This window comes from Boleophthalmus pectinirostris, unplaced genomic scaffold (assembly GCF_026225935.1).
Source record: "Boleophthalmus pectinirostris isolate CB_2022bp ecotype Guang Dong unplaced genomic scaffold, ASM2622593v1 HiC_scaffold_4, whole genome shotgun sequence".
Lineage (NCBI taxonomy): Eukaryota > Metazoa > Chordata > Actinopteri > Gobiiformes > Gobiidae > Boleophthalmus > Boleophthalmus pectinirostris.
Genome location: NW_026571353.1, coordinates 17578781 through 17606760, shown reverse-complemented (window position 1 = coordinate 17606760; position 27980 = coordinate 17578781). Strand labels below are relative to the sequence as shown.

Genomic DNA, 27980 nt, shown 5'->3' with positions numbered 1-27980 from the left:
ATATATATATATATATATATATATATATATATAATGTGTACACCAGTGTGTACACCAATGCTGTGTCTGTGGCCAGCACTGTAAATAAAGAAGCATATGCATTAATCCAGTAAATCCATTTAGGAATCCATAAAGGTGCTATAACACATAGATTGCAGCTGCACGATGATCAGGAGGTTTCCAGTTCCAATATTTTGGTGTTTGGTGTCATCAACTACAACTACAAATGTATGAATTGGTCAAGGAGAGGCTGGGTAAAATGACACTTGCAGTGGTACTTCTCCTTTATATCAGGCTAAAATCTTTTGATAATAAATAACATATATCTGAACAGAAAAGATTATCAGTTGTTTAAAATGTGTGCTTTCTTTTTCAGTAAAACTGTTATGCATTTTTTGTTATACTTAATAAATAATTATGTGGTCACTTTACTTTCTATAGGGGAAGATGTGTCTTTAACAGAAAGTGCATTGAGTCATCTGCGCTGAGCATCACTTAAAAGATACAAAACTCAATTACAACATAAAAAATAATCCTAGTTACAAATACCCTCCTCTTGAAATGGTATAAAGTTTGTTTTATAATAAATTAAAGGTTCAGAAGTTCACATTCATAAGCTGGTTGTGTGTAGGTGTATTTTTGTTAAACAGTATCTCTGTGGTTCATATTGGTCACTGTATTTCTGTGGCTGCTTTGAGTAGGTCCAGGTCTTTACGTTTTGGGGCTCCAGGCTGTGGACATCCATACGACGCCAAAGCTAGAGGCAGATAGCGCTCTTGAACGCCCAGGAAATCATTCCCCTCACTAGCCTGAAGTCTTACCCATGGAGGTGCTGCAGACCCTCCTTGAAAAGCCCAAAGGGCCACACTTTCTGTGGAGGAATGAAATAGGATAAGTATGTATAGAACATCTATATTTTATAACATGAATACTATACCTTTATTGTGTAGATGAGCAGCTTTAGCCAAACCAAGTGAGACTAGATGTTGTGCTAAACTGGCCACACAGTCTAGTTGCCCTCTTGTGGCCATAAGTATTATTGACCTGGAGAGAGACCAAGGTGTTAGCCCTGTTAACACTTGTGCACAAATATGAACAATTTTCTCTTTACCTCTTTGGTATTCCTGTTTTTAGATACTGTTCCATTTTTGAGTCCATTTTTCCAAACAAAGTTTTCTTGATTACTTTACCAGAACACGCATCCACAGAGACCACAAAATAGCCAGTCTGAGAGAAAGCCATGGTTACCTTGTTCACCTGGCAGAGAAAATGAATAAAGTTGATGCAGATTCAATTCAAAAAATGCTGAAATATTCCAGGCGGGCCAAGTGTGGCTGTATTTTGTATCATGTGACCAAGTCTGCTTACTGTGATAAAAGAGCTGTTGTCACCCATTTGCTGCTCTCTCTTGCTGAGAGGCTTGACTTGGGTCTGGAGATAATCTGTCCATGGCTCACTGGAAAATACAGCCTAAAATACAAAGTGTGAATAATAATGTGAATAATGTCAATGAGAGATTGATACAAGAGCTACTCCAGCTCTGGGGAGCACATACTTGTTTAGATCCACAGTTCTGGCATGGCTCAGTGTTCAGAGTTGGCATGGGTACTGTAGCAGAGGGTGGTTTTTCATACTTGGGGTAGGCTTTGGCTGTACAGTTACATGTCTGTTTGGAAGTTGTGGTAGCCAAAACCTTTACTCTCTCACAACCTTTTACAGAACAATAACTGTGACCGTCTCTGCTGTGCCGTGCCCGAAGATAAAGCCATAACAAGCTGAATAGAGTGGAATAATCAGTAATAAAATACATTTTTCACTGAAGTACAAAATAAATTTACTGACCTTGTGTTTTGATCAAAGAAATATTTTCTTTCTGTTGGCCTCTTTTGCAACTCCACAAGGGATGAAACTGTGCCATAGTCTGTCAGGTCATCAAATGTGTTGCTTTGTCTATCGTTGATGTCTGCCATGATCTGAAAGGCTGTGTCAGGTTGGTAACACAAACCCACAAGAACCCAGTCATCTCTAAAAGACAAAGTAAGAAGAAACGTTGCATTAATTTAATGTCATACTATTGTAAAGGACATATGGAGATTAAGAAGAGGCATCATAAAACATTACCCAGAACCTTGCACAGGCAACAATGTCCATAGAGATGCATTTGGCAAAACAATATAATACAGTAAATAAGTTTTGAAAATGGTTTAATAGTGTTAACACTCACTTGTCAAAGTTGATTAAAGAAAGGACCACTTCTCTGGGAGCAGGTCCACTCCAGTGTAGTGTGTAGCTCTTGCTCATCATCATGATAGGCTGGTATTGTTGTGACAGCGCCCCCTGGCTGTTAATCCCTCTCAGTACCAGAGGTGATTTTGGATATTCATCGCGTATGATGGACAGGGTAAGGCTGGGGGCTCCCTGAGTTTGTATGTACACCTGAAAAACATAGACATAAGTAACAATACATTTATAAAAACAAAGCTGACATGCTGCAGGCCAGATACTACCTGAGAGTATCGACCACTGCAAATGACTGCATTCCACCGCGGTGTTTTGATGCATTCCGGATGCTGGATTAGGTAGTTGTCTGCTCTTCCCACATAGGTGTCTCTGTAGCCTGTGACTGAACCATCCACATCATGAAAGATGGAGTTCTTGTCTCCATCTAGATCATTTTCCTCAAACCACTGACCAGGATGCCCAAAGAATGCTCGCAGACGCACCTGGGGGTTGGAAGGTACAATGTTATCACCAAAAAATAAATCGAGTACCAAAATGATAATTTACAACATTAATGACACTTGCAAGATAAATACTAAGACTTGGGTAGCATATTACATAATGCAGTCACTAGAGGGCCTCAGTGCTTTACCAACACAATTGCATTAATCTCTGTTTGGGGTTTGGAAAGATCCTAGCATTTGTCAATCATACCAGCAACAGAGGGCCACCTCACCACTGCCAACATGTGTGACTGAGGTGAAAGCCTGACACTAAATACTTAGTGTTTAGGCTTGACTGGACTTGCAATTCATCTAAAATGAATAGAGAAAATATCCAGAAGGTACAATTATGAGTCTGTGCTTACAGTGTTGTGAAATTCCAGCTGGGACAAGTTGTTGCGAGGAGTTAGTTGCCAAGTATTCTTCAGGTTAAATCCCACTGCACTTGTGTATCGCTCCACGATACTGGTGTTGCGCTCAGCTGTGGGCACAAATCCCCGGAAAGTACTCTGTGTGAGCCGTACAGGGCCATCATAGATCTGGAATCCTCGTATTGGAAATGTCCTAAAAAAGATTGGCAACATTATGAATTAATGCAACTAAATATGGCATCTTGGATGTCCAGTCTGTTGTGCTTAAAGGAATCTTACAATTAACATGAACTTTATATTAACTGTGTTAAATGTCCCTTTTGCTCATAATACTTAATTGGTTGAAGATTTCTATACTTTATAGTACAAATGTTGATGCAATCACAATGCTGCTCTAAGAAATGCCATCTGAATTAGAAAAGGCAACTAAACCATAAAAATCAAGGTTTTGCTGAATTGAAAACAGCATTACTAATAAAAGTCACGTAGTAAAATGTTATTATGTCATGGAGAGTGATAAGAGCAATAACAATGTATGTAGAATCTAGTGTGGTGAAATGTGCTGCTTTAAACCACATATTGCCGTATAAAAAGTTCCCTGAATACAAACATCCCCCTGCTGATTTAGCCATGGATCAAATGTCTAGTGTGTGGCTTACACATTCAAGGTAAACACAGACACTGATCCAGTAACAGAAATATATTTTTAAATAGTTTCACTCGCTGCTGCCTGCTCTCACCTGTTTCTGGGCAATGTCCTATTCTTTCCATCCACTCCTCCTTGGCCCCAGTATTTATTCTGTCCCCCGATGGTTCCCCTGTTTGGACTTTCACCTACAAATAGGGACTGTGTCACCTCCTGACTGGACCCTTCATCCTTAGGGTAACTTCCATCACTGTAAAATGATTCAAATGACATCATTAGCTTTCATACTGGTGTACAAAGCTTAAAAAGGGCTTTTTTGTTGTATACCTAGCAAAAGATAGTCCCACTCCGTTATCTGCAAAACTGTAAATGGGAAATAAACACATTAATCCCTCTAACTGATCATTATTATTCATGTGTCTTTAAAATGGTTGAAGCTTGTGTATGGTTGCATGTCTTACCCAGAGTTCTGAATGACTATGTCACCGCCTCTGATCCATGCTCCCAAGTCATTGTTCTTGAAGGAGATCAACGTGTCAATTACAGCTGACACTCGAGGTTGAGTTGGATCAGCATTTTCATGAGGACGAAATCTATAAAAAGTCAAGAATTAAATATATCGTCATTGGGTCACAAAAGTCTCCCTTTTTCTCACACTCATACTAACTGCACATTCACATACACTGAGTGTTCAGCAGTCTCAGTGGACATGTAAGATTTTTTCCGTCTAGCACAGGGCAATGTTTGGGTAAGGTTCCGAAGACTGGAAACTCTATCTGTGAAGCTCTGTTTTCTCTGTCAACACAAACCCAAAGGAGGTTCGCTTTAAATGTAGTCACAAGGCTCACTATCTTAACCTGGTCAATGGATTGATCATTCTGGAGGGATGCTTAACTATTGCTTGATTTATTTACAGTTATTGGCAGTGGCTTACACAAATACATTAGTAAACCACAGATACCTAAATATTTGCAGAGTGTAATATAAAACTGTGGAAATGCTTAATCATTTTGAAAGAAATTCAAACACATACAGCATAGTCAGTTTTGTAAATTAGTAATATCAAACAGCTCTATAACGTTACAGCCATTACAGCAATATACATAATACAAACCTAGCATTGTTATCCAGGCACAGATATTCTCTGGGGTCAGCAGCACTGGCATTGGTGGTCTTCACTCCTTTATCAATGAAGAGGCCAGCCTACAAGGAAGTAGCATCCAAATATTCTTAATTTTACAGATGGAGATCCAAGACAGAGAACAGCCATGTTACTGTTGCACCACATGAATGTTGACCATGAGTTTATTTTGGGTTAAGAGGTACTAATAAACAAACTTCGTTCAAAAATTTAGCTAACATAGCTACAGATTTACTGTTCAAAATGAGGAAGTCGGAAACATCTGTGAATAATCTATAAGGCTAACCAACACATATTTACTGCATTCAGTGTACTACAGAAATAGTACATACATGTGCTGTGCTCTGAGTTGGCCAGTGGGATAAACTGGCCATAGCCTTCACTCAGAGCTGCTAAGGCTTGACAAAGAACTCACAGTTTACCTGTTTGACGTCTGTCATTACACAACAAGGTACTATTGTGCAACCCAGATGTATGCGTATGCCAAAATACGACTTCTCTTTTCTCAGTAGTACGCACAGGGGGAAATACTTGAGAAATGGCACAAAACTAAAGGCTACCATTTGTCGATTTATACGACAGCTAACTGGCATATTTATCCTTTGTTCAGAATAGAATAAAATATACCTAACAATATTCCTTAAAATGTACCTTAAAATTGGAGTGTACTCGATTGTTGTAGAAAATACCAAGAGGAGTGAGCTCTGCTTTGGTTTCTGGTACCAGTCCGTGAGAGTCACCAGTGGAAGTGCTATGGAAAACAAACCATATGCCAGCATCCTACAACAATAAGATTTTAACGTTACCCAATGACAAAACATGCACATAATCACAGAAAATTAAGCTAAGGTGGAATATTTATAGGAGCTTAACAGCTCATAAAAGTCTAATTCTATGGTTATTACCTGTAGATAACCCAAATACCTCAGACATAACCCCACTGGTAATAAGAACAGGCAGTACGCTGCTTGTACCCTCCCCCTGCCAGGACTAAGAGAAATACAAGCCACTTCCATGTTAAAACCACTTTCATGATGCATGTACTTGTTATGAGTAGTACAGAACATGCAGCTTATTTTAAATCACATGGGCCTTATTTGTCATTTTGTCATATCCAAACAAGGTGTTCAGTGTAACTCTGCTTTTATTACCTGTGAACCAGCAGCAGCATTACTGATAAGGTTGTTGTTTGGATTGGCAATCCAGAATGTTGAAACCGCCCTGTAAACGACCCCAGGACACAAAGTGAAAAACATGCATAGAAAACCCATTATATACACATTTCAGATGAGAAACAAATGACAGTGTAGAACAAAGATGAAAGCTTTGAAGATTTAACCCCATTGAGACTGTCCAACAAAAACAACAAAGGAAGCTACACTAACAAAAAACAACAGATGGCAGTCTAAGAGAAACTTTTTTCAATTACATGTGCTCATTGCAATGTATATGTATGCACATTATGTGTGTGTGTGTGTGTGTGTGTGTGTGTGTGTGTATGTATATATATATATATATATATATATATATATATATATATATATATATATATATATATATATATATATATATATATATATATATATATATATACATATATATATACATACATATACACACACACACATATATATATATATATACATACACACACACATATATATATACATATACATACATACATATACATATGTAGTATCTAGTCTCTCAAATATGCTTATAAATTAAGGCTTCACAAAAAGTGGGCATGGCCCCAAAATTTCCAGGGGCCATAACTCATGAACAACTGAAAGCATTGAGCTAAAATTTTAGATTCTTTCATTTGGTCATTTTAGAATTTTTTTGAAAATTTTTCAGCCAAATCAAGATGGCTCATAGGGAAGGGTGGGTTGATTTCATATGGACTGACCCTATAGCTTTTCAGGAAATATTAAGAAACAGTACTTTGTAAAAGCTTATCAGGAAATCTTAAGAAATAGAACTTTGTAATAATCACTTACTTGCATTCTGTACTGGGAGAGGGAGTATAGCCCTTATAGACTTTGTCCCGGATGCTTGTGCAGAGGGTCTCATTGCGGTCAGTGGGCAGCAGAGTCCCTGGCCGTGTGAGCATGCCAAGGTTATGGTAGAAAGTGTTCCTTTGTTCAATACCATCCTCCAGAAAGAAGCAGTGGCCCAGGGTGTCATAACCTACTGTGTTTTTCACCTAAACAGAAAGATCAAGACAAGTTGCAAAAGCCAAGTTAGTGATTTTTACACTGACCTACGATGTTCAAAATATTCATCACATCCACATCTCCACAGAGAACCCTATCAAAAGCACAAACACAGAGCGGTGAGCAGAATGGGAACTGCCAAAGCCAACTTAAACAATGTTATCTGACAGCTGACAGATCACACTTCAACAATGGATTAAGGGAGGATGTTTGGAAGGTTTGTCAAGGACAGTACTTGACCTGGCACTGCTTTATGTCAACAGGGAGTTACTGTAATCACATTTGCACATAGAGTGTTGGGCATACTTTCAAAATGTATTAAGTTATAGAATACTGAATATTTGCATTAAAATGTGCTTTTAACCAGTTACATGGCCCACACAGCTTTTTTATTATTATTATTTATTATTATTATTAATAATAATAATAATATTAATAATAATAATAATAATAATGTACTGTCAATACACAACTTTTCTTTCAATTAGAAAAGCTATTTCAATCAACTGCATTCCTTTGAGTTTAAGAACTGCATTCTGAATACCATTACATGAATAAGCAACCAAACCAGAACAAGTGAGTACACCATAAGGTAAAAATGATAAACAAGAAATTATAGCTGAATATTTAGATCGGGCTATTATAATCAATTTGAACAATCATAAAACGCCCTCGCTTGAGTACCATTCATGTACATTAAAACACACAGGCAGCATATATAAAAAAAAATAAAACACTACGAACCAACAAACCATTGGTGGCATGAATAGAAAGGCACCGTGAAAAAGAGTGGTGTATTGAGAGTCCATCTACATATGTGGGCTCCCAGTAGCCTCCTTTCCGGTCCACGTCTCCACACATGTGGAAATGCAGTGGGTAACGGCCCTTCTCCCGCTGCTGGCCCATGTTCTTAAGCTCCACATGGGAAAGATGAACTGAGGAAAAGTTACCAAGGATCTGTCAGGGGAAAAGGAGCACATAAGTACAACATTCAATGTTTAAAACAAAAATGGTCCTATGAATAAGTATAAGGACAGTACTGACAGCAGGACTACTATTAAGAGTCAGAGTTTCCAATGTATACTGAGTATGGGTTGACTATGAATTCTCCAAATCCTTTGTGGATTATGAACTACAGTTTACTTGGCAGTGAACAAGAATGAGTCAACAGCACAGACCTTATTCATTTTTAACATGAAATGACCAAACCATAGACCTTTAGATGCAGATGCACACAAGTCAACCAATAAAAGCGCCAAAAGATGAATGCAAAAATGAAGTTTCTAAGTGTACTAAGCTCAATAGGAGGTATTTTGTGAATATGGAATAATCCACGCAATCTGGTTCTTGTTAAGATATTGGCCCCTTTTACTCACCCACTGCCCTAATCCCCCTCTATTGTATCAGCAGTAGCACATTAAATAAATATGCAATCCGATATATTGAAACAGTCCACGATATCATGGTCCTCAATATCAGAGTTGTGGTTATATCCTTACTTACAGGGTATTAAAAATGACTTAGGATCACAAATTAAAAATAAACTGTAATGAACACAGAACAAACCTTGATATGGCCTCCAAATGTATCGTGGTTAAAGAATTGGCACAGATTGTCTCCATAACAAAAGTTTTCCATTTCTCCGTAGATGATAATATTTCTGGAGAGTAGAGCGACCTCAGCACGCATATCAATGCCATCTAAAATCTCTCCCACATGGTTATAATGTGGTTTTCCTAGAAGACATATACATACTAATATTAGACATGACTTAATGAATGAAAATATAACCCAATACAACAAACCTTTATAATATTCTTATAATATTCTTTTAACAATGACGACAAGGGAAGACAGAAATGTTTATATTTGGAAACTAATGACCACACTGACCAGAGCTATATTTAGGTTAATTTTGAAATACTGACATTTTTTTCATAAGGAAGTTCTCTTGGAAAGGCACACTAATAGTCAGTTTGGTTAATATGTTTTTTGGGCCAATAAAGGCACAATGTAACCTTCTCTGCAGAGAGGGAGTTGACATCTGTTGACAAAAACTCTTGGAGGAGAGGAAGTACTATGGACTTGGATCATGTGATGGAAACATTTATAAAAGCTACATTTATAATGAGTTGACTTTTTCCTCTAAATACCAAAATAATCTCCAACTTTATGTGTAAATATGTCAAAGCAAAAGCAATAGTAATAGCACTGACTGGGGAGGCAATGTACGAAGAATGACCTCTCTCTCACCTTGTATCCTGACTTGTCTGCTGTTGCAATGAGGGCAGGGCAGCAGGCTGAACTCCTCCGCTTGGTACATGGAGTAGTCAGTACTGGCCACAACCACTTGATCTCCAGGTTTCCAACTTTTCTGTACTTCATCCTGGAGATCCAACACAACCTGGTCAAGAGCATCTATCTGGAAGCCTGAAATGGCGACCCCTGAACAAAACAGAAGGTATTGTTACAGGTAATGAAAATAATTCATTAATTTACTTTACATTGTTTCTTACCATTTTTCCATTCACTGTAGGCACTGACAGAAAAGCCCACTCCATTGACAGTTGTGAAGTTCCGTATTGCCCAAGCCTGGCCAGCAGTCTCATGGTTTTCATGTTCCTTTACATCCTCTGAACAAGAAGCATTACCACCACCAATCACTGACACCAGGGCCCATGCCTGCCTACAAATACAATGAATGTGTTGGGGTCAAATATATAAATGCTATAAATCATTTTTATGTTATGAGCTAAACATCTATACTATGTAGCAATAGTATAGGCATGTGTGCAAAACAAGACCAAGAGAATTGTAAACAATAAAAGACTATTTTCAACTAACTTGGTCTTTTTTTCTTTTTTCCTTTCAAGACACTAATCTAATTTAAAATTATTGACATTACTTAGGTGGGGTCCTGAAGGTGCCAAGAGTGACTGGGTGTAGGTGTGACAGTGATTAAGATTCCATTTACATTAAATGTCAAAAGTCTTTAAATGCTTCTTACTCCAATTTAAGCTTTAGGAACACAGGAAACAACTTTATAGATAGGAAATGTTTTCAAAGCAATTTTTTTTAAAGCTGACATGAATAGCCTTCAAGAACACAATGTAATCTAATGTTCCTGACCTTTACTGGTGCCACATCACAACTTGATAAAAAATACCGGCTTGTCAAAGCCTGATCCCATCAGATCTCAGAAGCTAAGCAAGGCTGGGCCTGGTTAGTATTTGGATGGGAGACCATCCAGTCGCCAGTCGTAAAAACTGTTGTTGTGTCCTTAGGCAAGGCACTTCACCCTCATTGCCTAGTATGAAAGTGGTGTGTGTGTGTGAGTGATGGTGGTGGTCGGAGGGGCCGATGGCGCAGATTGGCAGCCTCGCTTCCATCAGTCTGGACAGCTGTGGCTACAGTAGTTGTTTACCACCACTGGGTCTGGAGTGAATGAACAATGCTCTGTAATGCTCTATAAAACTGATGCATTATTATTATTATTAAAATAAAACAAATTATATATTATATATATCTATATATCTATATATATCTATCTCTATATATATATATATATATCTATCTATATATATCTATCTATATATATCTATCTCTATATCTATATATATATCTCTCTATATATCTATCTCTCTATATCTATCTCTCTATATATCTCTCTCTCTCTCTCTCTCTCTCTCTCTCTCTCTCTCTCTCTCTCTCTCGTCTCTCTCTCTCTCTCTCTCTCTCTCTCTCTCTCTCTCTCTCTCTCTCTCTCTCTCTCTCTCTCTCTCTCTTCTCTCTCTCTCTCTCTCTCTCTCTCTCTCTCTCTCTCTCTCTCTCTCTCTATATATATCTATATATATATCTATCTCTATATCTATCTATATCTATCTCTCTCTCTCTATATATATATATATATATCTATATCTATCTCTATCTCTATATATATATATCTATATATATATATATATCTATATATCTATATATATATCTATATCTATATATATATAGCATACATCTTAAAAAGTAACATTTAGCAAATCTGAAAGCAAACAATAAAAATATACTTTATAAACTAGTAATGCTTACCCTGTTATAGGAGGATAATGTGATGGTTATCAGTAATGTCTCAATTTGATCAAGATTATTTCATTTAAGTTTGGTTAGAAATGGTAAAGTCGTCAAAAGACGACAACATCACAGCACAGGGCGGGTCAGGAAGGGTAGATGACATTGCTGAATTACAGGAAATGTTTGTTTGGTGCCAGTGCCAATAGAGTCTTTTGCTGTCTATCTTTTCTCGTGAATGCAATAAATGTAATGTAGATCACCCTACAACAGATAAATCCACAGTAAGCCAGATCTAAAACCCCTTGTTAGATAATAAAAATAAGCCAATGGGTGAGCAGTGAATCTAATCATTTCTATGACTCACTGACAAGTGTTATTAGGTTTGGTCTGATTTATTCAGAAGGAGTAGACTATACAAGCGGACAACTGTACTGTACTGACTTGAAACCAGCCCCCAGTGGTGAAATGCGATACTGGAGAATGTAGTCTAGCACTTGGCTTTTTAAAACAAGTACATAACTAAGCTAGAAATAACATACACGTTTCCGTTAAAAAAAATACTTGTGCAACTCACCAGATGTGCCAAGAGGCATACAATACATAGTTCTAATTAGTATATAGTTCTAATGGGTTTTTGAGACCAAGTTAAACTTTGTATTGCTGGGCTAAGTCATAGTGTGTTTCTTGTGTTGTTGAAATGCCACATTTTGTACAAATCCTGGATACTCCCAGACCATTACCCGGTGTGTGCTTCCTGTCCTGGCAAACAGCATTTCTGCAATAACAGTGTAAAAACAGGAAGACAGACATATAGTCCTTAGGGAGGCACTTCAAATAAAAAATAATAATTTCTGCACTTGTCAGTGTAAGTGAGGAGGGGGCAAATACATCCTCTGAACAAAGATCCATCGCATTAATAAACCATCTTAATTGGTCCCAAAGGAACTAAAATAAACAAACACTCAAGGCCTTACACCTTTGAGAACCACAACAAACTCAGAACTTCAGAGAGCTTTGACACAGTACATGAAGTCCAGATGTGATTTGTGGAATAAATAACCTGTGACAACACAATATTGTATTACAGTTCACAAAGCACCAACCGCATGTAGAAATACTGCACTGCGGATGATACAAGATCCCTGCATCAAAGCAAAGGGATTATTTACCTGTATTTGAGGTCATAGACATAGCTGCTCCCCAGCCTCTCCTCAATGGCCTTCTTGGTCTCGTCTAGAAGACTCTTCACAGCTGAATCTCCCACAGCCAGTGCTACGATTCTTCCTTGAGGCAGGGCCCTGAGCAGCTGAGTGAGCCGCCGACTGTCATTACGAGAATCATGAGTGTCGTAGCGTTCAACCAGTAGTACAGCAGAGGTGTCCTGGTCCACCACACGCAGATTAATACCCCGGCTAAAGTTTTTTTGAAAAGCATAACCTCCAGTGGGTAAACCAGAAGCTGGGATGGTGCGTGTTAGCAGAGACCAGGAGATGCTTTCAATGCCATGCAGCTCCAGCTTTGCACCACTCATGACCCCAATGAACTTGCGGCCAAAGACAGGGACATCGGAGAGAGCTTGGCTGTCTGAACGTCCCATGAGTGCGATAGATGCATGGGAACGATAGCGACATTTAGGACCGCCAATGTGCAGGGCTCCACCGTCTTCTATGAGAATGAATCCAGTTCTAAGGGTTATGTTTTTGGTTCCATCGGGGCTGTCTGCAAAAACTACTCGGCCTGCAACAGATATGAAATGAGTTACTACTAGTAAAAGTTAATATACAGAAAGCAATGGCAATAAAAAGACAGTACTTTATAACCTCTTTGTAATCAAATTCATTTTAAATGTTATTGAGAAAGAGCAACTTCACACATAGCTTTATTGATGATGACATTCTCTGTTTAACTAATTGGAGTGATGTCAGTGCAACTCTTAGGACGGACATTGCAACAACAACAAAAAACAGTGTAACACTGATTGTTAGAAAGTGAAGTAATTTTCCTACCTCCCGATTGGATTGTTAGAGATAGAAACGTAGCAGAGGTTTCCAGTCTAAATAAATGTCCCTTTCTGATGACAATGGACTTGTCTGCTTGATGGCCTGGATTCCAACTGCTCAGAGAAGGATTATGATCTGGACAATTTTCTGTTAAGGAAAGTACAAAGTTAGAAATGATTTTGTCTCACAGAGCAAAAGAAATGTGTAAAAGCAGAATGTAAAAGCAAAAGGTTGTTATTTTTGACAAAATGGAAAATGCACAAATTTCACTAAAAACAAATGTTGCTTACATGTATTCTTCAATCCCCATATAAATTAGAACACCAAAGAAATTGATATATAAATATAAATTAAAAATATATATACATTAATATATAAATTATAAATAGCAGTTTGTGTTCCAATTTTTTTTTCACCATATGTGACATATAAGGCCACAAACCCTTCATATGCACAGGTTATATAAAGTCTGAGGAAGTACTTGTGGTCTGAAACATCATGCCATGTGGTGAAAATAAATAACTGACTAACACTTCTTTTGTGTTCTAGCTTTAATTCATGAATTGTACAGTATATGTACATATGCACAGTATATGGATGTGGTGACTGAAACTTTTACTTATTGACTGACTGATTGGATGCATGACTGCATTAATATACAATGTATTTTATTGGTATGTACACCATTTATGACATCCACCTGCCCAGCGACTGAATGAAGGTGGAAATGAGCACTTTTGCTGTAACCTGGCACAAACATATTAACTCTGTTTAGGTCAACGTTTTTATGCACATTGTCCCTGATAAATAAATAAACTAAATTGAAACTCGGGTCCCAGCATGCAGGTCAAGAGTCTTTTGGACTTTTTAACATTGCTTTAACCTACATATGTCACCGAAGTAGAAAATTTGGAATCTTGGCTTATATTTTCACATTTTGCACAACGTCTGGGCCCCTTCAGGAGTTTTTCATAATTTCTCCTCATTAAAATGTATTGTAATGTATTAACTGTATTGTAGTTCTGGTGATTTATTTCAATACTCACCATCAAGAACATCATGCTTTGAGAGACTAAAGATAAGAATAAGAGATAGGATGAAAGTACACATGGAGGCACCAAAACAGATGAGCGTGTTCTTTCTTCTCTGTAGACTCTGGGCACGCTCTACACGATTTTTTTCCTCAGTCTGGCTGTATGGAGCTGGTCTCTGTGGAGGTGGGCCATGAGGTTTTATCGGGGGAGGTGGGGGAGCCTTGGCTGGTGGTGGTGATCGTACTGGTGCCACCCGTCCGGGCACGTAACCAGGAGATCTCGGGTGGTTGCCAGGGGGCGGGGCCACAAAAACTGGGTATCTGCCTTGGCCATCGCTCGTCGGCATTGTCTATGTGTCTGCCACCTATAACACAAATAGCTTTTTCATTTACTTGCTCTAAGTTTGAAAGAAAGTTTAACCCATGAAGAAGACCCTGAAGGAGCCTGTTAAAGAGAGTGACACAGTGGGAGGCGAAAGAGGCTGACTCTGGGGAAACGCAAAAACACTCTTGAAGTATCTTATGTCTGTACCTCCAGCTAACAATCCTGTGACTTGTTAAACACACTATTAATCTACTTCCTGCAAAAAGAGCCACTTATCCTCGGGCTGTTTTCAATAGGATACAGTGACACTGACGGCTGACTAGTAACCATGCTGCAAGTACTCTTGGTACTTCTAACTATGTAAACAGAGCTAAAACAGGTGGCATCCATTACAGCAGGGACGTAACAGAAGAGTGCCAAGGTTCGATATTTTCACCATAGAGGAATGTACAACAGACAACTCCAGCAGTGGACACATGCAGAGGTCATGTTAGGGAACACCTGCACATGGGGCAGAAGGAAATGACACAGCAGAAAAAGGGCTTTGAAAGCACTTTTAAATCAGAACAGCATGTGGCACATTACAGTCTAGTGTTTTCAGAGTAAAATAGATAGAAAAACAGCACCACTTAAGAATAATGAAGAATTGTGGTTAGGTTTTGTCTTCATATGTTTTTTGTGTGTGTTTGTTTGCACATACAATCACATTCTTGGTCTCAAACAATGCCATCTTACAAATGACCGTTGTCTTGTCAAGGGAATAGGTCACATTACTTCAGACTAGAGCACAAAGCATTTGACGCAATAATGACTGTGTAACAAAGACTCACTTATACAGCCATGAGGTCCACATTGTAAATGTTTTATTAATGTAATGTAAAAAATGTTCTCATCCAAAGGTTTATTTTGACACATCTGACCTGTTTTTCTTTCCTGTCCTAATCCTACCACTGGCTTGGTTTTATTCACATTCTTGGCCATAAAAGGGGCTCCTACTCCTCTGCTACTGGCTGTCATGTGAAGGCTGAAAGTGCAATGCACCTACACACCTAAGGGGCTATTCAACATCTGGAAATGACCATAATCACTGGGCTGCTCTGGACCCCGTAGGCAAGCATGGCAACTTTCCTAAATATTGAGCTACTGAATATCAAACAGATGTGGGGAGACCAAAAAGTCTGACTTTCTTCAACTATAAAACCATCCCTTTAATTGATGTTGGCACAGTAAACATCATGTACAAGTCGATCAGTTCAAGTGGGCCAGGCAGGGTACATGGCAATGCATTACAGAGCAAATACTATTTATACACCACTTCTCTAATAAACCAACATGTTTATTTACAGCTGTACATACAGAGAAGCCAGCTGCATTGCCCAAGATTGACCAAGATCTGTGATAAATTAATCATCATTTACACGGTGCAAGTTCAGCGGTATGACTAAATAATTCTGATAACTACTCTACAAGTCAATTCTAATAAAAGTAATACTATATTGGAGAGAGTTAGAGTAGTATTAATAAAGAAATAACCAACTTTCTTGTTTAAAAAGACTGATCAATGTCAAAATGGCACAACCAGGCATATTTCCCCATCCCCAGAAATGTAAATGAATAAATCTTGCAAATCTTTCAACAGTAGCATTAATGTACCTTCCCTTGATTTAACTGTGAAATTCAAACTTTACTTGTAACACATTTTGAGTTAGCGGAATAGCAATCACACTCACACAACGCGCCCAACACAACCCGGGGACGTACCGCTGGTCACACAGTACTGCTCCTCTTCCTAGTATTTCCATCCACTTTCCGTCAATCCCCGCCGGCCCCCGCGGTTACGGTGAAACAAACTAAGTGTTCCCCTTTACTAAACCTCTCAGGATCTTCCGTGTTCAGTTTTCGTTCTTCACATGATGTTTTTTGCCTTTGCGCTGTCGTACAGTTAGCCCCACATCTCACGGCGAGGAGGAACAAGGGGCGAGGCTTCAGAGCGGACCAAGGAAACAGGCGTTCAATGTTTTCACGAGAAATTGGTTCAAACATGTAAAGACGACAATAAAAGGTTGTATTTCCCTCGTGTTTGAGGTACGAGTCCTGAAAATGATCTGTATTAGTTTGCTTATTTGTATGTAATTTTATTTTATTGCTAGCCTTTTTTCAGTGGTATAAGTAGTAATAAAATGTGATTGTAATAGTTGAATATTTAATTTTGGAGGTGACGTGAATGCACCATTAGTAGCATGGATAGAAAGGCGGGGATAAACTAAAGACTTGACTACACTGCACTCTGCTGGTAAGTAAGGAATCAACACAATCCCGTTACTCTCAATCATACAATTAAATACATTGAGTAGCATTCCATATTATGACAAAATCATAATTTCAGGCAAATAATCAACTTAAGTTTGAAGAAACAACAGAAAACAAAGAAGCAGCAACCACCCTACCACATCATACATGTACGACTACAGATGTTTTGACATTTTATTTTATTTTATTCATGTTAAAAGTACCAACAGGTTAGTAAATATTGTTATGACATAGATGTTTTATTTCATTTAAATAGCTATACATAAAATTCAATCAAGGATGACACACGTGAAAAGCCTAAATATTGGCTTGCCCTGATCTACAAGTAGTCAATTGAAAAATAATAATAAAGTTGTACAGCAAACACACATATTAGAAAAAAAAAACAAATATAGAGACAGAATTGAGACATGATGTTTCATTTGTAAGCTGTAAGAAATCAGACCTGAAGGTGTATTATAGCACCAATCGACTACAGTGATTTGTATTATTAACATTATTTAACCTGTAAACAACTCCAGGTTCAAGTATGATGAGGTCTCCAAGATGCTTACTGTAGACATGAATTTCTTCAAACATTATAAGCTACAAGGAAATCAAACTCAGCCAGCACACTGTCAACATGCAAAAGCGCACATTAGCTAGTCAGTGGCATATGACTTGCTAATAGATTTGTCAACAATAAATGCAGCTGGCTAATACCTCGATCAGCAGGGACAGCTTCGACTTTGACAACAGTCAAAAATAACACACACAAAACATGGAGATAACACATAACATGTCTTTGATTGAGGCGTTGTTGTGGCACTTATCTGTGGACTAATTATCTTTGCGCACACACAGCACATTTTATAATAATGAAAATTTTAGCTCAAAATATTTACTAAATTATTTTGAACTTCAGTCCAAAATGGCAATTACAGCAGTTGTATGAGTATGTAGTTTCTGTCACAGTAGTATATATCCATGGTTACATGTAATGCACAGGTCTGATTATCTTATCAGGCTCAGGGCTTTATCTCTGGTACTTTATCAAGGCAATACGTTCAAAGTGAGGTAACCCAGCTATTCATAATTCTCTATCCAGCAACAGTTTTTCTTTAATGAGCATTTTACCATAGATACTAATCTTAAGACACCCATTTTGATGGTCAAATGTACTCATGCTGGTCAATATTAAATTATAGCTCAGCCTATGAGCTGAAGACCATTTGCATTATACTTGTTGAAACAAGATATATGTCATAAATCACTTGCATGTAACAAATGCAAACATTTGGCATCACTGGCATAGTAAATAATATTTTTGTCTTAACAGCTGGTATGTGCAAATAAGAGTCATAAAAGCTTTCATGAATAATAATTGTGAAAATAAAGTACAGTGTGCATGGCTAAAACTGACAGAAACTGTTTGTCTAGTTCACATTTGCGAAAACACCAAGGCCCATTTTATAACTTCACACTCTGTTTCAAGACCTTGACCAGATCTTTTAAAAGGCAGAAATGTACTCACTCCTTTCAAAAACAACTACAAGATTTTAAGGTTAGCTTTATCATTCTTCACCAATTTACTCACACTCACACGTTAATGTGCAATTAAAATATGAAACTACCTTTGTGTGAGTTTCATAGCTTACAACTGCCGGAGATGGAATGGACAATATATTGAGGTGAATCAGAGCTTAAAAAGAGGTCCTTGATATGAATGCTTACTACCAAAAACTCAAAACTACTTTGACAAACTGTCAAACAATATTAATTGTGTTAAAGTCCTTCAAGTTCTTCAAAAAGCCACTGTTTTTCCTTTCTCTACTTTAGTCGAGAAATTTACAAGTTGACAAGTTCATGTGAAACAAACTGTTTAAGTCTCTCCAGATACTGTCCATAGAGCTCCACGTCATTGTGCCCTGCCCCCTCCACCCACAGGGGCTCCACTGGATGCTGACAACGCTCGTACAGGGCCAGCCCATGGGAGAAGTCTATGACCTCATCCTCTGTGCCATGGATCACCAGGACCGGTGATGTGACCTTTGAAATCTTATCAATGCTTTAGAGAGAGAAAGAGAAGTAGTCAGTCAAATGCATTGTCAAGAGGTGCTTTGCATGATACAGGGAGGAAAGGCTATTCTGACCATCAGAGGGAGCTAGTGAGTTGCATCAGTAAAAAAAGAAGGTCCAGCTGCAGCCCCTGTATGGATTGGAGGTGTGGCACCATTGGCTGAAAAGTGAAGCTCCACACATCACACTTGTGTCCAGTGACAAAAAAATATGTTTTTTCCTTCAAGTTAATAATTTAGGATACCTAAGTTGTTAAAGGTTAAAGTTTGATAATTAAGTATTAAATCAAAATGTATTCGGAGCGAGTGGAGCTTCACTAGGCATGGCACTGCTGCTGGACAAGTAGTATTTTTCCACAGCACTAAAAATGTAACTTTGCTGATATTTTAGAGATAATAACAATTACATATGTGTAGATGAGTGTAGGGTCGTGCCATGATCAGTGTATATCACTTTTAGAATGGCTTTCACACGTGCTATCTGCATGTTGTGTTCACTCACTTGGGAAAGGCGTCAAAACAGTACGTCTTCTTAGTGTCAGGGAAGGCCACTCTCATTCCTGAGGTCAGCGGGGAGTGGAGGATGACCGCAGCACTTTCATAGCGAGAGGCGAGGTCAACTGACGGTACAGTGCCTATGCTCTGGCCATACACAATCACGTTCTCAGGCCGAACGCCATACCTGTAACACACACACAAAAGATCATTTACATTTTGACACAAATAAACCATAGATTCCATTATATCCTGTCGAAAATGTAATTGGCATTTACACAGTATAATAGTAATAACAGATAATTTATTGTCCTCCTAAGGGAATTGGTTTGATGTGAGTAAAAATATTTGGCAATAAAGGCAGGACTATTTCCACATCAAAACAACAGACAAACAGGCTTGGCTGGAAACCGCAAGTAAAACCTCAGCATCATCATAATAAGATTTCATAACAAGTTGGAATAATTCATATTTATTAGTTATTAGATTTTTTGTGTTCAGACCAGCTGAAGCAGAGGTCTTAAGTATGTTTAAGATTTCATCAGAAACAGTACAAACAGTGAACAGTACAACACTAGAAAGCCCAACTTTCAGTTTCAGGCTGGATAGATTGATCACAGACACTCTTAAAAGCTGGATAAAATGCAATATCAACCCCAAAGCCTAGAGTGTAATGGTGCTATTCAAAGCAATATGAAAAATAGTGGTCCGGAGTCCCATGACAACAGAGGGAAGTAAAAGTAGAACATTGTGATAGTAGCACCAGTTTGAGATTAAATTAAAGAAATTTGCTAAAGAAAAAAAGGGAAGAGATGACATTCCGTAGCTGATTACAGAGAATGTGACCCACTCCGTAGAGCCATCAGCTGACTCCCAGAAACTAAGTCAAGTAACACTGCATGGCTGTGTGTAGCACTGTGCAGTAAGAGAACAGAGCCACAGCCTGTCTTTTACACATATTTAAGCCCTGCTATTAAAGGATCTGTGACTAAAGCACAAAATAAACATGATTACAGACCACCACCGTTGCACAGTAACTGCAGTAACTACACCAAGCAGGTACTACCACATTTACTGACTCAACTTCACTAAAGAGTTCTTATTTCTAGTCAGCTGACATTTACAAAGTATAAATAGGGGTGACAACAATACTGGTGAGGCATGAGGAAGTGCTTATGTATTGCCTTGTTCCATTATAGTAGGCTATAATCGAAGTAGATACCCGTTTTAAAACACTTAATGTTATCGGTAAAAATCTTATCAGTATTTTTAGTCTCACCAATCTGGTCTTTCTACTTCCTGTCAGGCCATTAAAAGATAACCAATCGCTAGACAGGTATGCAACAGAATATGACAGCACAACAGTTTCTAGTAAGAGGCAAGCCTGTAATAACATTTAAGAGCTGAAGCTTATTTCATTGTTACAAATAAGATTTTGTACATTGTAAATTCTACAATCTATTAAGTAGGAATAAGCTTCATCTAATACAGCTGGACGATATTACAGTACTCCATATTGGTATAGTGTGACAAGAAAATCAAATAACTGCAAAGGTATCAGTGAACAAATAACTGGGATTTGCTAACAGCTAGACCACCAATCAAATCACATCTTACTTTGGGTTCGTCATCAGCACCTTTAGCATCGCACTCACTTGGGAGGTAAAGATGAAGACACACGCACATGCACGCGCGCACACACGCGCGCACACACACACACACACACACACATACACAATGACAGGCTCTGACCAACCCCCCCACACAAACTACAATTACTAGGCTACAGTTTCCTCCACTGCATTTGAGCCTGAACAGGCCCACCAAGCCATGGCCCAGAGATGCTCCATGGTTACAACCCTCCCCCAAACATTCATCAATTTAGCCTCCTGACACAAATCCAATGTATTATGCATCACATCCTCCTTCCCTCCCTTGTTCCGGCTCACACTGCTGCCTCTTCATTGCCCACCTATAGTTCTAGACCAAAATATTTCCAATCCCAAGATATTACAGGGAATAGTGGACATATTTCTCTGGCATTTTAACAGAGTTCAGCTGTTTCCGAGCTTGTGGTAAGTTTATTTAACCAAAGAGGAATTTAGCCATCTTTCAAAATACTGAATGGCATTCAGATTTGGATCAATATGTTTGATCAGGAAGTAATCTCTCTTATGTTTGTTCTGATAACAGAGGGAAAACTTTGATCAAAAGTTTATAGGAAATCAGTTGCTAGGCTACAATTCAAAATATAGGGCATCCAGCTTTGGCTGTTGGCCAGACTTATAGTTAAGCTTAAAGTTATGGGGCGGTGACCACAGCAGAATAAAGAACCCAGATGACATGTTCCAAGACAGGCAAATAAATATTACTGTTTACACTACAGCATGTTATATTTACCATGACAGCTAACATTATGCCCAAGCTTTTATGACGGTGTTGTCAAGCCCTTTGACTCATGACAAGTGAATCACCTGCATGCAGCACTCCCTGCCTATACAGGTAAAGGGAGTGCCTCGTACGGATTTGCTCAGCTGTGACCGACTGATGCTAAACAAGAAAAAATAAAAAGCAAAGGTGTCACATGTTATGCAACAACACTTGCGGCAATAAATTATCACTACTGTCGGACTTTGGCAAGTAAAAAAAAAGTCGTAGATAACTTCATATCTTATTAGGTTTCAGGTATTTGTAATAATTTAAGTAAATGCCTTTAAAATTCACATAGCAAAGCAAACAACTCTAGGTCAATGACCAAACCCTACAGTCAGTTTAGTGTGATTATGTGTGATAATATCACAGAACAGCAAAGAAACAGCAACAGACCTGTTTTCTAACTGCTGAGTCTAACTATCACGTCTAATAGGCAACTCTGTGTCAAGAAGTATACTTTGTTGAAAGGCTGTAAATCATGAGACCTTATAGTACTAGAAGACACAGAGTATCTAAGCAAGTGGCTTTTCTTGAATATCAAGTCATTTCCCAGTAGCTTGAAGTGTTCCGTGTGATCCCGAAGAGCGTTCTTTATTAATAGGTCTTATGACAATGCCTGAAACGATGAAGCAAACCAGCCATTCATTGCTCTTGAACATCATTCGAGTCAGTGACAATGAGCTTTAGACTGAGCTTTTGTACGATGTTTAATGTCAGATAGTTTGCAGCAGATACATGTAAAACACTGGCCCAATTTGAATTCAACACGCACATTTTCTTATGTAACTAAACTGTAAAATTGGCAAATTAGATTGGTCCCAACACAGCTGGGAAAAAGTTTTGCCTTTTCAGGTCTCAATAATAATACTAGGACAAATTTGTTTCAAGTGCTCCTCTCAAGCACTTTAAATTTAACAAAGTATATCAAGAATAGTGGACACGTGACAATCAAGTTCTTCATAAAGGAAGTGGTGCCTTTCCCCTATTTGATCAAGAGTTCCTGTTTAACGTGCCAACTTCATTATTTTATCCATTTTCTATGTTACCATAATTTAAGGAAATTTTTGTTTTTGTTTTTATAGGAAGACTGCAGCCAAATGTGATTGTAGCAAGAAGGTTTATAGCCCTTGTATCCATATGTGACTATAACAAGAATTTATAGCCTGTGGCTTTGAAACATCAAAGATGCACAAATGTTCTACTGAAATATGTTAACATGAGATAAATGACTAAAATAATATGTAATATGTGAATTTTAGGCCCTTCTGAATAGCCTTATCTTAGCATCACACACCGGTTTCAGGCTGTAGAAAATATCCTAATCTACACCCATAATGTTTTACTTCATGTCAACAAACTGACAGTAAACCTTAAAACTGATGTTCTATGGAACTATGGTTTAATCTCTTAGAAGCAGCTCTAATGCGTTAGAAAATGATGTGAACTAGGAGCAGCATTTCATGTGATTACACAGCTGACAGCTTAATTTGTAGGTCATACAGCGCAAGACAATCATTCGTCCCATAAACCAGAAAAAGACCATAAATGTCTAATTTTACACAGTTTGATCACTGTATTTATTTCTGTTTTGTACTTCCAGAAGTGTGAAAATCTGGACAAAAGTGGACAAGTACAGTTATACTCACCGTGACCGTAGTGCCTGCCAGGCAGCATCTACATCAGCATATAGGTTTTTCTCAGAGGGTTTCCCAGAACTGGCTCCGTAACCCGAGTAGTCATAGGAAAAGACGTTGCAGTTGATGCGAGACCCCAAGCCAATGTAGAAGCTGCTCATCTGGCCCAAGTCCACAGCATTACCATGAGAAAACAGTAGTGTGTAACGTGCACTGGGTGAGCATCGCACAAACATACAGGCAATACGATTCCCCCTCGAGGTTCGGGTCATGAAGCACTCGATGGCGTCCTTTTCCCGGGCTGAGTACTGCCAGTCTGCGCTCGGAAAGGTGCAGTGTCCACCGACTGCCACTGTCATCACACATCAGGCTGTAGGTGGGCTCAGGGGGCAGGAAGGCCAACTTTGAGGCGATCTTGCTGGGACACGGTGGACAGCAAAAGAGGCAACAAAGCTCACTGATAGATAGGTGGTTCATCCTAAAGAACTGAGAAAGAAACAAATAATGAGAATGTGAGCACACAACTGGATCAGTCTATATTTCAAAGGAGCGTATTTGGTATAAAAATGAAAACATATCTTGTAATCAATTAAAATCCAGCACTATTCCATTTTAAATAGCCAAAAATAATCTCGTTTGTAACATTGTTTTCATAATTTGTCTTTTTTACCAGGAAATGGTGTCACCAGAGCATGAAAAAATAACAGTACTTTATGACTACATCCCAGATGTAATGAATACCATAACGAAGGTAAATTTTACGTAGCCTACATTGTTTTCAAATAATTAGAATAAAGAAGAGTGAACCACAGAATGCTGGTAGCAGGCTATTCAAGGGTTTCAGACAAACGATTCCTTTCTGATTTGAAGGACTTCGTGAGAACCTTGTGAGGTCTTTAACATTTAGAAGATAATATTTTCATTTTAATTGCTAGCTGCTATGACCACGGATGACGGGTGACATAGCTTAAAAACAACATGGGCTGTAGCTTCTGGAGGGGCAAACGTATATATTTGCTGACCAAGGATAACATTTAATTTGTCGGATAAAAGATATATGTACATCAAACAACATTTTGAATAGTGACATTGACTTTAGTCTCTAATGGGTAATTACCAGGATCGCCGTTGAACCTCCCGGTATGCCTTCCTTTTGATTTTCTTCGTGACAGTGTGGATGTCGCTTTAATGTGCAGTCGAGCTATCTTCGAACAACTAAACTTATCTTCTCCACCAAGCAAGGAGGTTGACAAGGTTATCCTCGACCAGATTATCCAGTGTTCCCTGTTGAATTTGTCCGTAAGAGTGACTTTATCCCCTCAATCCAGGCACTGCAGCGGTGTCGTTTAATATCCTCTTCCCCTGAACACACGGTCATGAATAATAACTAAAATCGATTTCTCCAACGCCTTAAGTAAATTACATTGAACGTAAAATTTTACGTAATTATAACAAAACGTCCTCCTTCATGTAAATGGTTCTGCCAGGATGCACTGTCGTTTTGGCACAAAACATCACCGCTTTCGCAGAACACACAAGCAGCTCGTTATCTTGACTCGGCTAAGGTGGGTCGAAACAGACTGATAGACAGTGTGGTGGACCAATGGGAATCTAGTTTTTGAGGCGCGTTCTCTTTGACTCCGCCCTTTGGTGGACGTTCTGAAAAAATAAGTTAAAAGAATTAATGGGTTAGTGTGCTTTTTCTACCAATTTAGTGGTTCATGTAGAGTAAACATTCAGTTTTGTAAATAGTAAATGTAAAATATTTACCTTTGACCTTCATGTTGACGTTTCAAAATCAGATGAAGTACTTCCGGGTTGCAGTATGCACGCATGATTCCAATACATGTGCCTATGATTGTAAGATCATAAGCTGGAATCATACGCTATGAGTTCTCAAAAAGGTAATGTTTCTCGTTCGCGTAGTCAAAAACATCAAAATGCAACTGCCTTCAAAAATGACAAGTATGGAGCTACAGTCCAAGTGAAGGTATTCAAGTCATTTTTCTTCTGAGCGATACATGCTAGCAGTAAAACAGTCACAGTCAACTTGTATCATCCACGATTTTATTTATTTATTTTTTATTTTTTTACAGAAAGCGAAATCAAAGGTTCACGACGGCCTTTGCCAGCACTGTAAAGATGTTCTTGAATGGAAGGTCAAATACAACAAATACAAAGTTCTAACACAGCCTCGCAAATGGTAGAGTCATACTAAAATTGTGTCTACTTAATTACTTCGTTAATTGACTGCATGAAAAAGCATAAACTTAAGGTTTTTTTTGTGTGTATACAGTGTTAAATGTTCTCAGAAGAATATAAAGGATGCTTATCACGTCATCTGCAAACCCTGCTCTCTTCAGCTAGAGATCTGCTGCAAATGTGGCAAGAAGGAAGAAATTGTTATTCCGTAAGTATAATCTGAGTTTGGACTTTAATGTAGGTTCCTAAAATGTCCTAGGGATTCCCTGGGTGTTCGTAATTAATGTTTCTATTTAATAATGATACCACTTTTTGTAACATTTTTACTAACCGTAAAACTATATTTTACCTTATAAGGTAGGTTTTAACAGTTAAATATAAACAACACGTGCGTACAGCGTAGCCTTTCATTTTCACTATACTGTCAAGACCTTGTGGCCATGTATTATAGCTCTCTAACTCTTATTGTTTGTTATATACAGAGTGAATTCCAATCTGGACAATAAAGAAGAGGAAGAAGAAGAAGGTAACTGTAAAAAGAAAAAGAGCCGACAACAGAAGAGAGATGAGCTGAACAGTGAGGAAGAAGATGATGACTTTGATTTTGGAGATGATGAATGCAGTGAGGAAGACTTTGATAGAGACTCAGATTTAAAGAAAATGAAGGACAAAACTTGCCTTCCAGATGTCTCTAAAATATATATAAAAGACGGAACTGACTGATAAATTGATTAAGATTTGGTTTGTTTAACCAATATTTGTTTGGTGAAACAACTGGGATACCATAGTTTATGTAATAATTATTGTTTGATATATGGATCCTAGGAGTTATGAAATGGATGGTGCATCATTCATGGGTAGTGTTCATGCCTCACAGCAAGAAGGTCATGGCCTGGTCATGAGTCTCAAGACTTCCTGTGCAGGGTTTTCATTTTTCACCCTATGTCTGAGTGGGTTTCCTTTAGGTTTCTCCCCATCAACCCAAAGACCTATACAATAGGTAAAATCCTATGTGACCAATCCTGACCGAACCTAGATTTACATCTGGGGGATGTATTCCCAGTGCTTCTGACAGGTTACCCCAGCTGCATCGAACAATGGGTCCAATGGAGGGGATAGTAACATATACCTTATTGCAGTTTTTTTCTTAACAATATTTAGTATCTTGTTTAATTTATCAGTCCTCTAGATGGCACTATAGTCAACTAGATGCCCTCATTCTGTTTGCCTGATCATTTATGGAATTTTTTTACATCACAAGTTATTTTACTTTTATGACACTGAAAATAGTATATGTAATGTATCAGCTATTATTATGTTTGTACACAATATTGTTTTGACATTAAAGGTGCATTGTGGGGGTTTTTTGGTGGAGATATTGCTTTGTCTGGACTGTTTCACAGTATTAATGGAGCTGTTAAGGACCAAAAAGGTGCCTAATTGTTCATTTTTATGGTACAAGCATGAAACTTTGCCAGATTAGTAACATCCCTAGGACCAACATCTCTGGATATGGAACCAAGCCCAAGTCGATCCTGGAGCCGAGTACTGCACATGTCATAAAATGGCTGACATGTAAATGAGGCTGGGAGCTAAATTATTGCTTAAACTGCCTTTTTTTTTTTTGGGAAAATAATGTTAAATTGCCATATAGGTTATAAAGATGAATATGTATTCTCAAGATAGTAGTTGCTGCAAAGTGGTTTCAATGCTGTTTTTAAAGTGAAAGTAAAAATGAAATGACAAAAAAATTTCTACTAATCTAATGTTTTTTTAAAGGTGCATTGTGTAATTTTTCTGGTCTCCATGGAGATGTTATTACTGGAATCTGAAAACATCAGCTGGAATGTTTCACAGTGTGGTATTAAACCTTTCTATCTTCATGGAGACTAAACCAGACCAAGTTCCAGGTCAGATCTGTGGAGAGGCAACCCCACTCTCAGTCAGAAATCCTGTTTTTCTAGGTATTTTTGACCTATAAAACCACCTGTAATTGAATAAATGTAAAGTAGAGCTGTTTAATGTCACATTGTGGAACATTCCAGGCAGATCAATGACCAAACAAGCAGGTGGCGGACTCCACCTGTTATACAGTGCATCTTTAATAGTGTTATTTACTGGTTTGCTTGTTTGGTAGTTTTAGAGCAAAATAGATAAATCTGCAAAAGAATCTGGACAAAAATGTGTAAAAATGAGTGAATGTGTGAATTCCAGTGGCCTCTGTGGTATCAAGTACTATGTGACATCAGGCAGGACTGCCCTGGTTCAAATGGTGAAAGACGACTGAAAATCTGAGAGTAAAAGTTACACAGCGAAACATTTACTCAATTAC

At 38.2% G+C, this 27980-nt stretch overlaps 3 protein-coding genes across 5 annotated transcripts; 1 reads left to right on the top strand and 2 right to left on the bottom strand.

The window, feature by feature from the left end:
* Positions 1–53: 53 nt before the first annotated feature.
* On the bottom strand, positions 54–19506 carry cemip2 (cell migration inducing hyaluronidase 2). Of its 3 annotated transcripts, none has more exons than XM_055161223.1 (24): positions 19387–19506; positions 14206–14557; positions 13166–13306; positions 12329–12896; positions 9614–9783; positions 9351–9542; positions 8664–8833; positions 7842–8054; positions 6882–7087; positions 6033–6102; positions 5533–5661; positions 4855–4943; positions 4202–4333; positions 4068–4103; positions 3835–3990; positions 3089–3287; positions 2508–2723; positions 2225–2436; positions 1843–2025; positions 1556–1775; positions 1369–1470; positions 1112–1257; positions 938–1044; positions 54–871 (listed from the first exon to the last, which is right to left on the bottom strand). In XM_055161223.1, the coding sequence occupies exons 2-24, from the start codon at positions 14537–14539 to the stop codon at positions 672–674; spliced, it is 4191 nt and encodes a 1396-aa protein (XP_055017198.1). In that variant the 5' UTR covers positions 14540–14557; positions 19387–19506; the 3' UTR covers positions 54–671. The 3 variants fall into 3 exon arrangements, with proteins under 3 accessions (XP_055017198.1, XP_020791194.1, XP_020791193.1); XM_020935535.2 differs by lacking the exon at positions 19387–19506 and adding an exon at positions 16248–16499; XM_020935534.2 differs by lacking the exon at positions 19387–19506 and adding an exon at positions 16279–16499.
* On the bottom strand, positions 16988–25021 carry abhd17b (abhydrolase domain containing 17B, depalmitoylase). The gene is given in 5 exon segments (XM_020935536.2): positions 16988–18874; positions 19387–19566; positions 23459–23764; positions 23766–23932; positions 24564–25021. Coding segments are annotated over 4 exon segments (864 nt in total). The 5' UTR covers positions 23924–23932; positions 24564–25021; the 3' UTR covers positions 16988–18654.
* A 205-nt stretch (positions 25022–25226) lies between these two features.
* On the top strand, positions 25227–27022 carry cunh9orf85 (chromosome unknown C9orf85 homolog). Its single transcript, XM_020935548.2, has 4 exons — positions 25227–25436; positions 25543–25649; positions 25743–25856; positions 26131–27022. Exons 1-4 carry the CDS (start codon positions 25335–25337, stop codon positions 26369–26371), a joined length of 564 nt encoding a protein of 187 aa, XP_020791207.1. The 5' UTR covers positions 25227–25334; the 3' UTR covers positions 26372–27022.
* Positions 27023–27980: the final 958 nt, after the last annotated feature.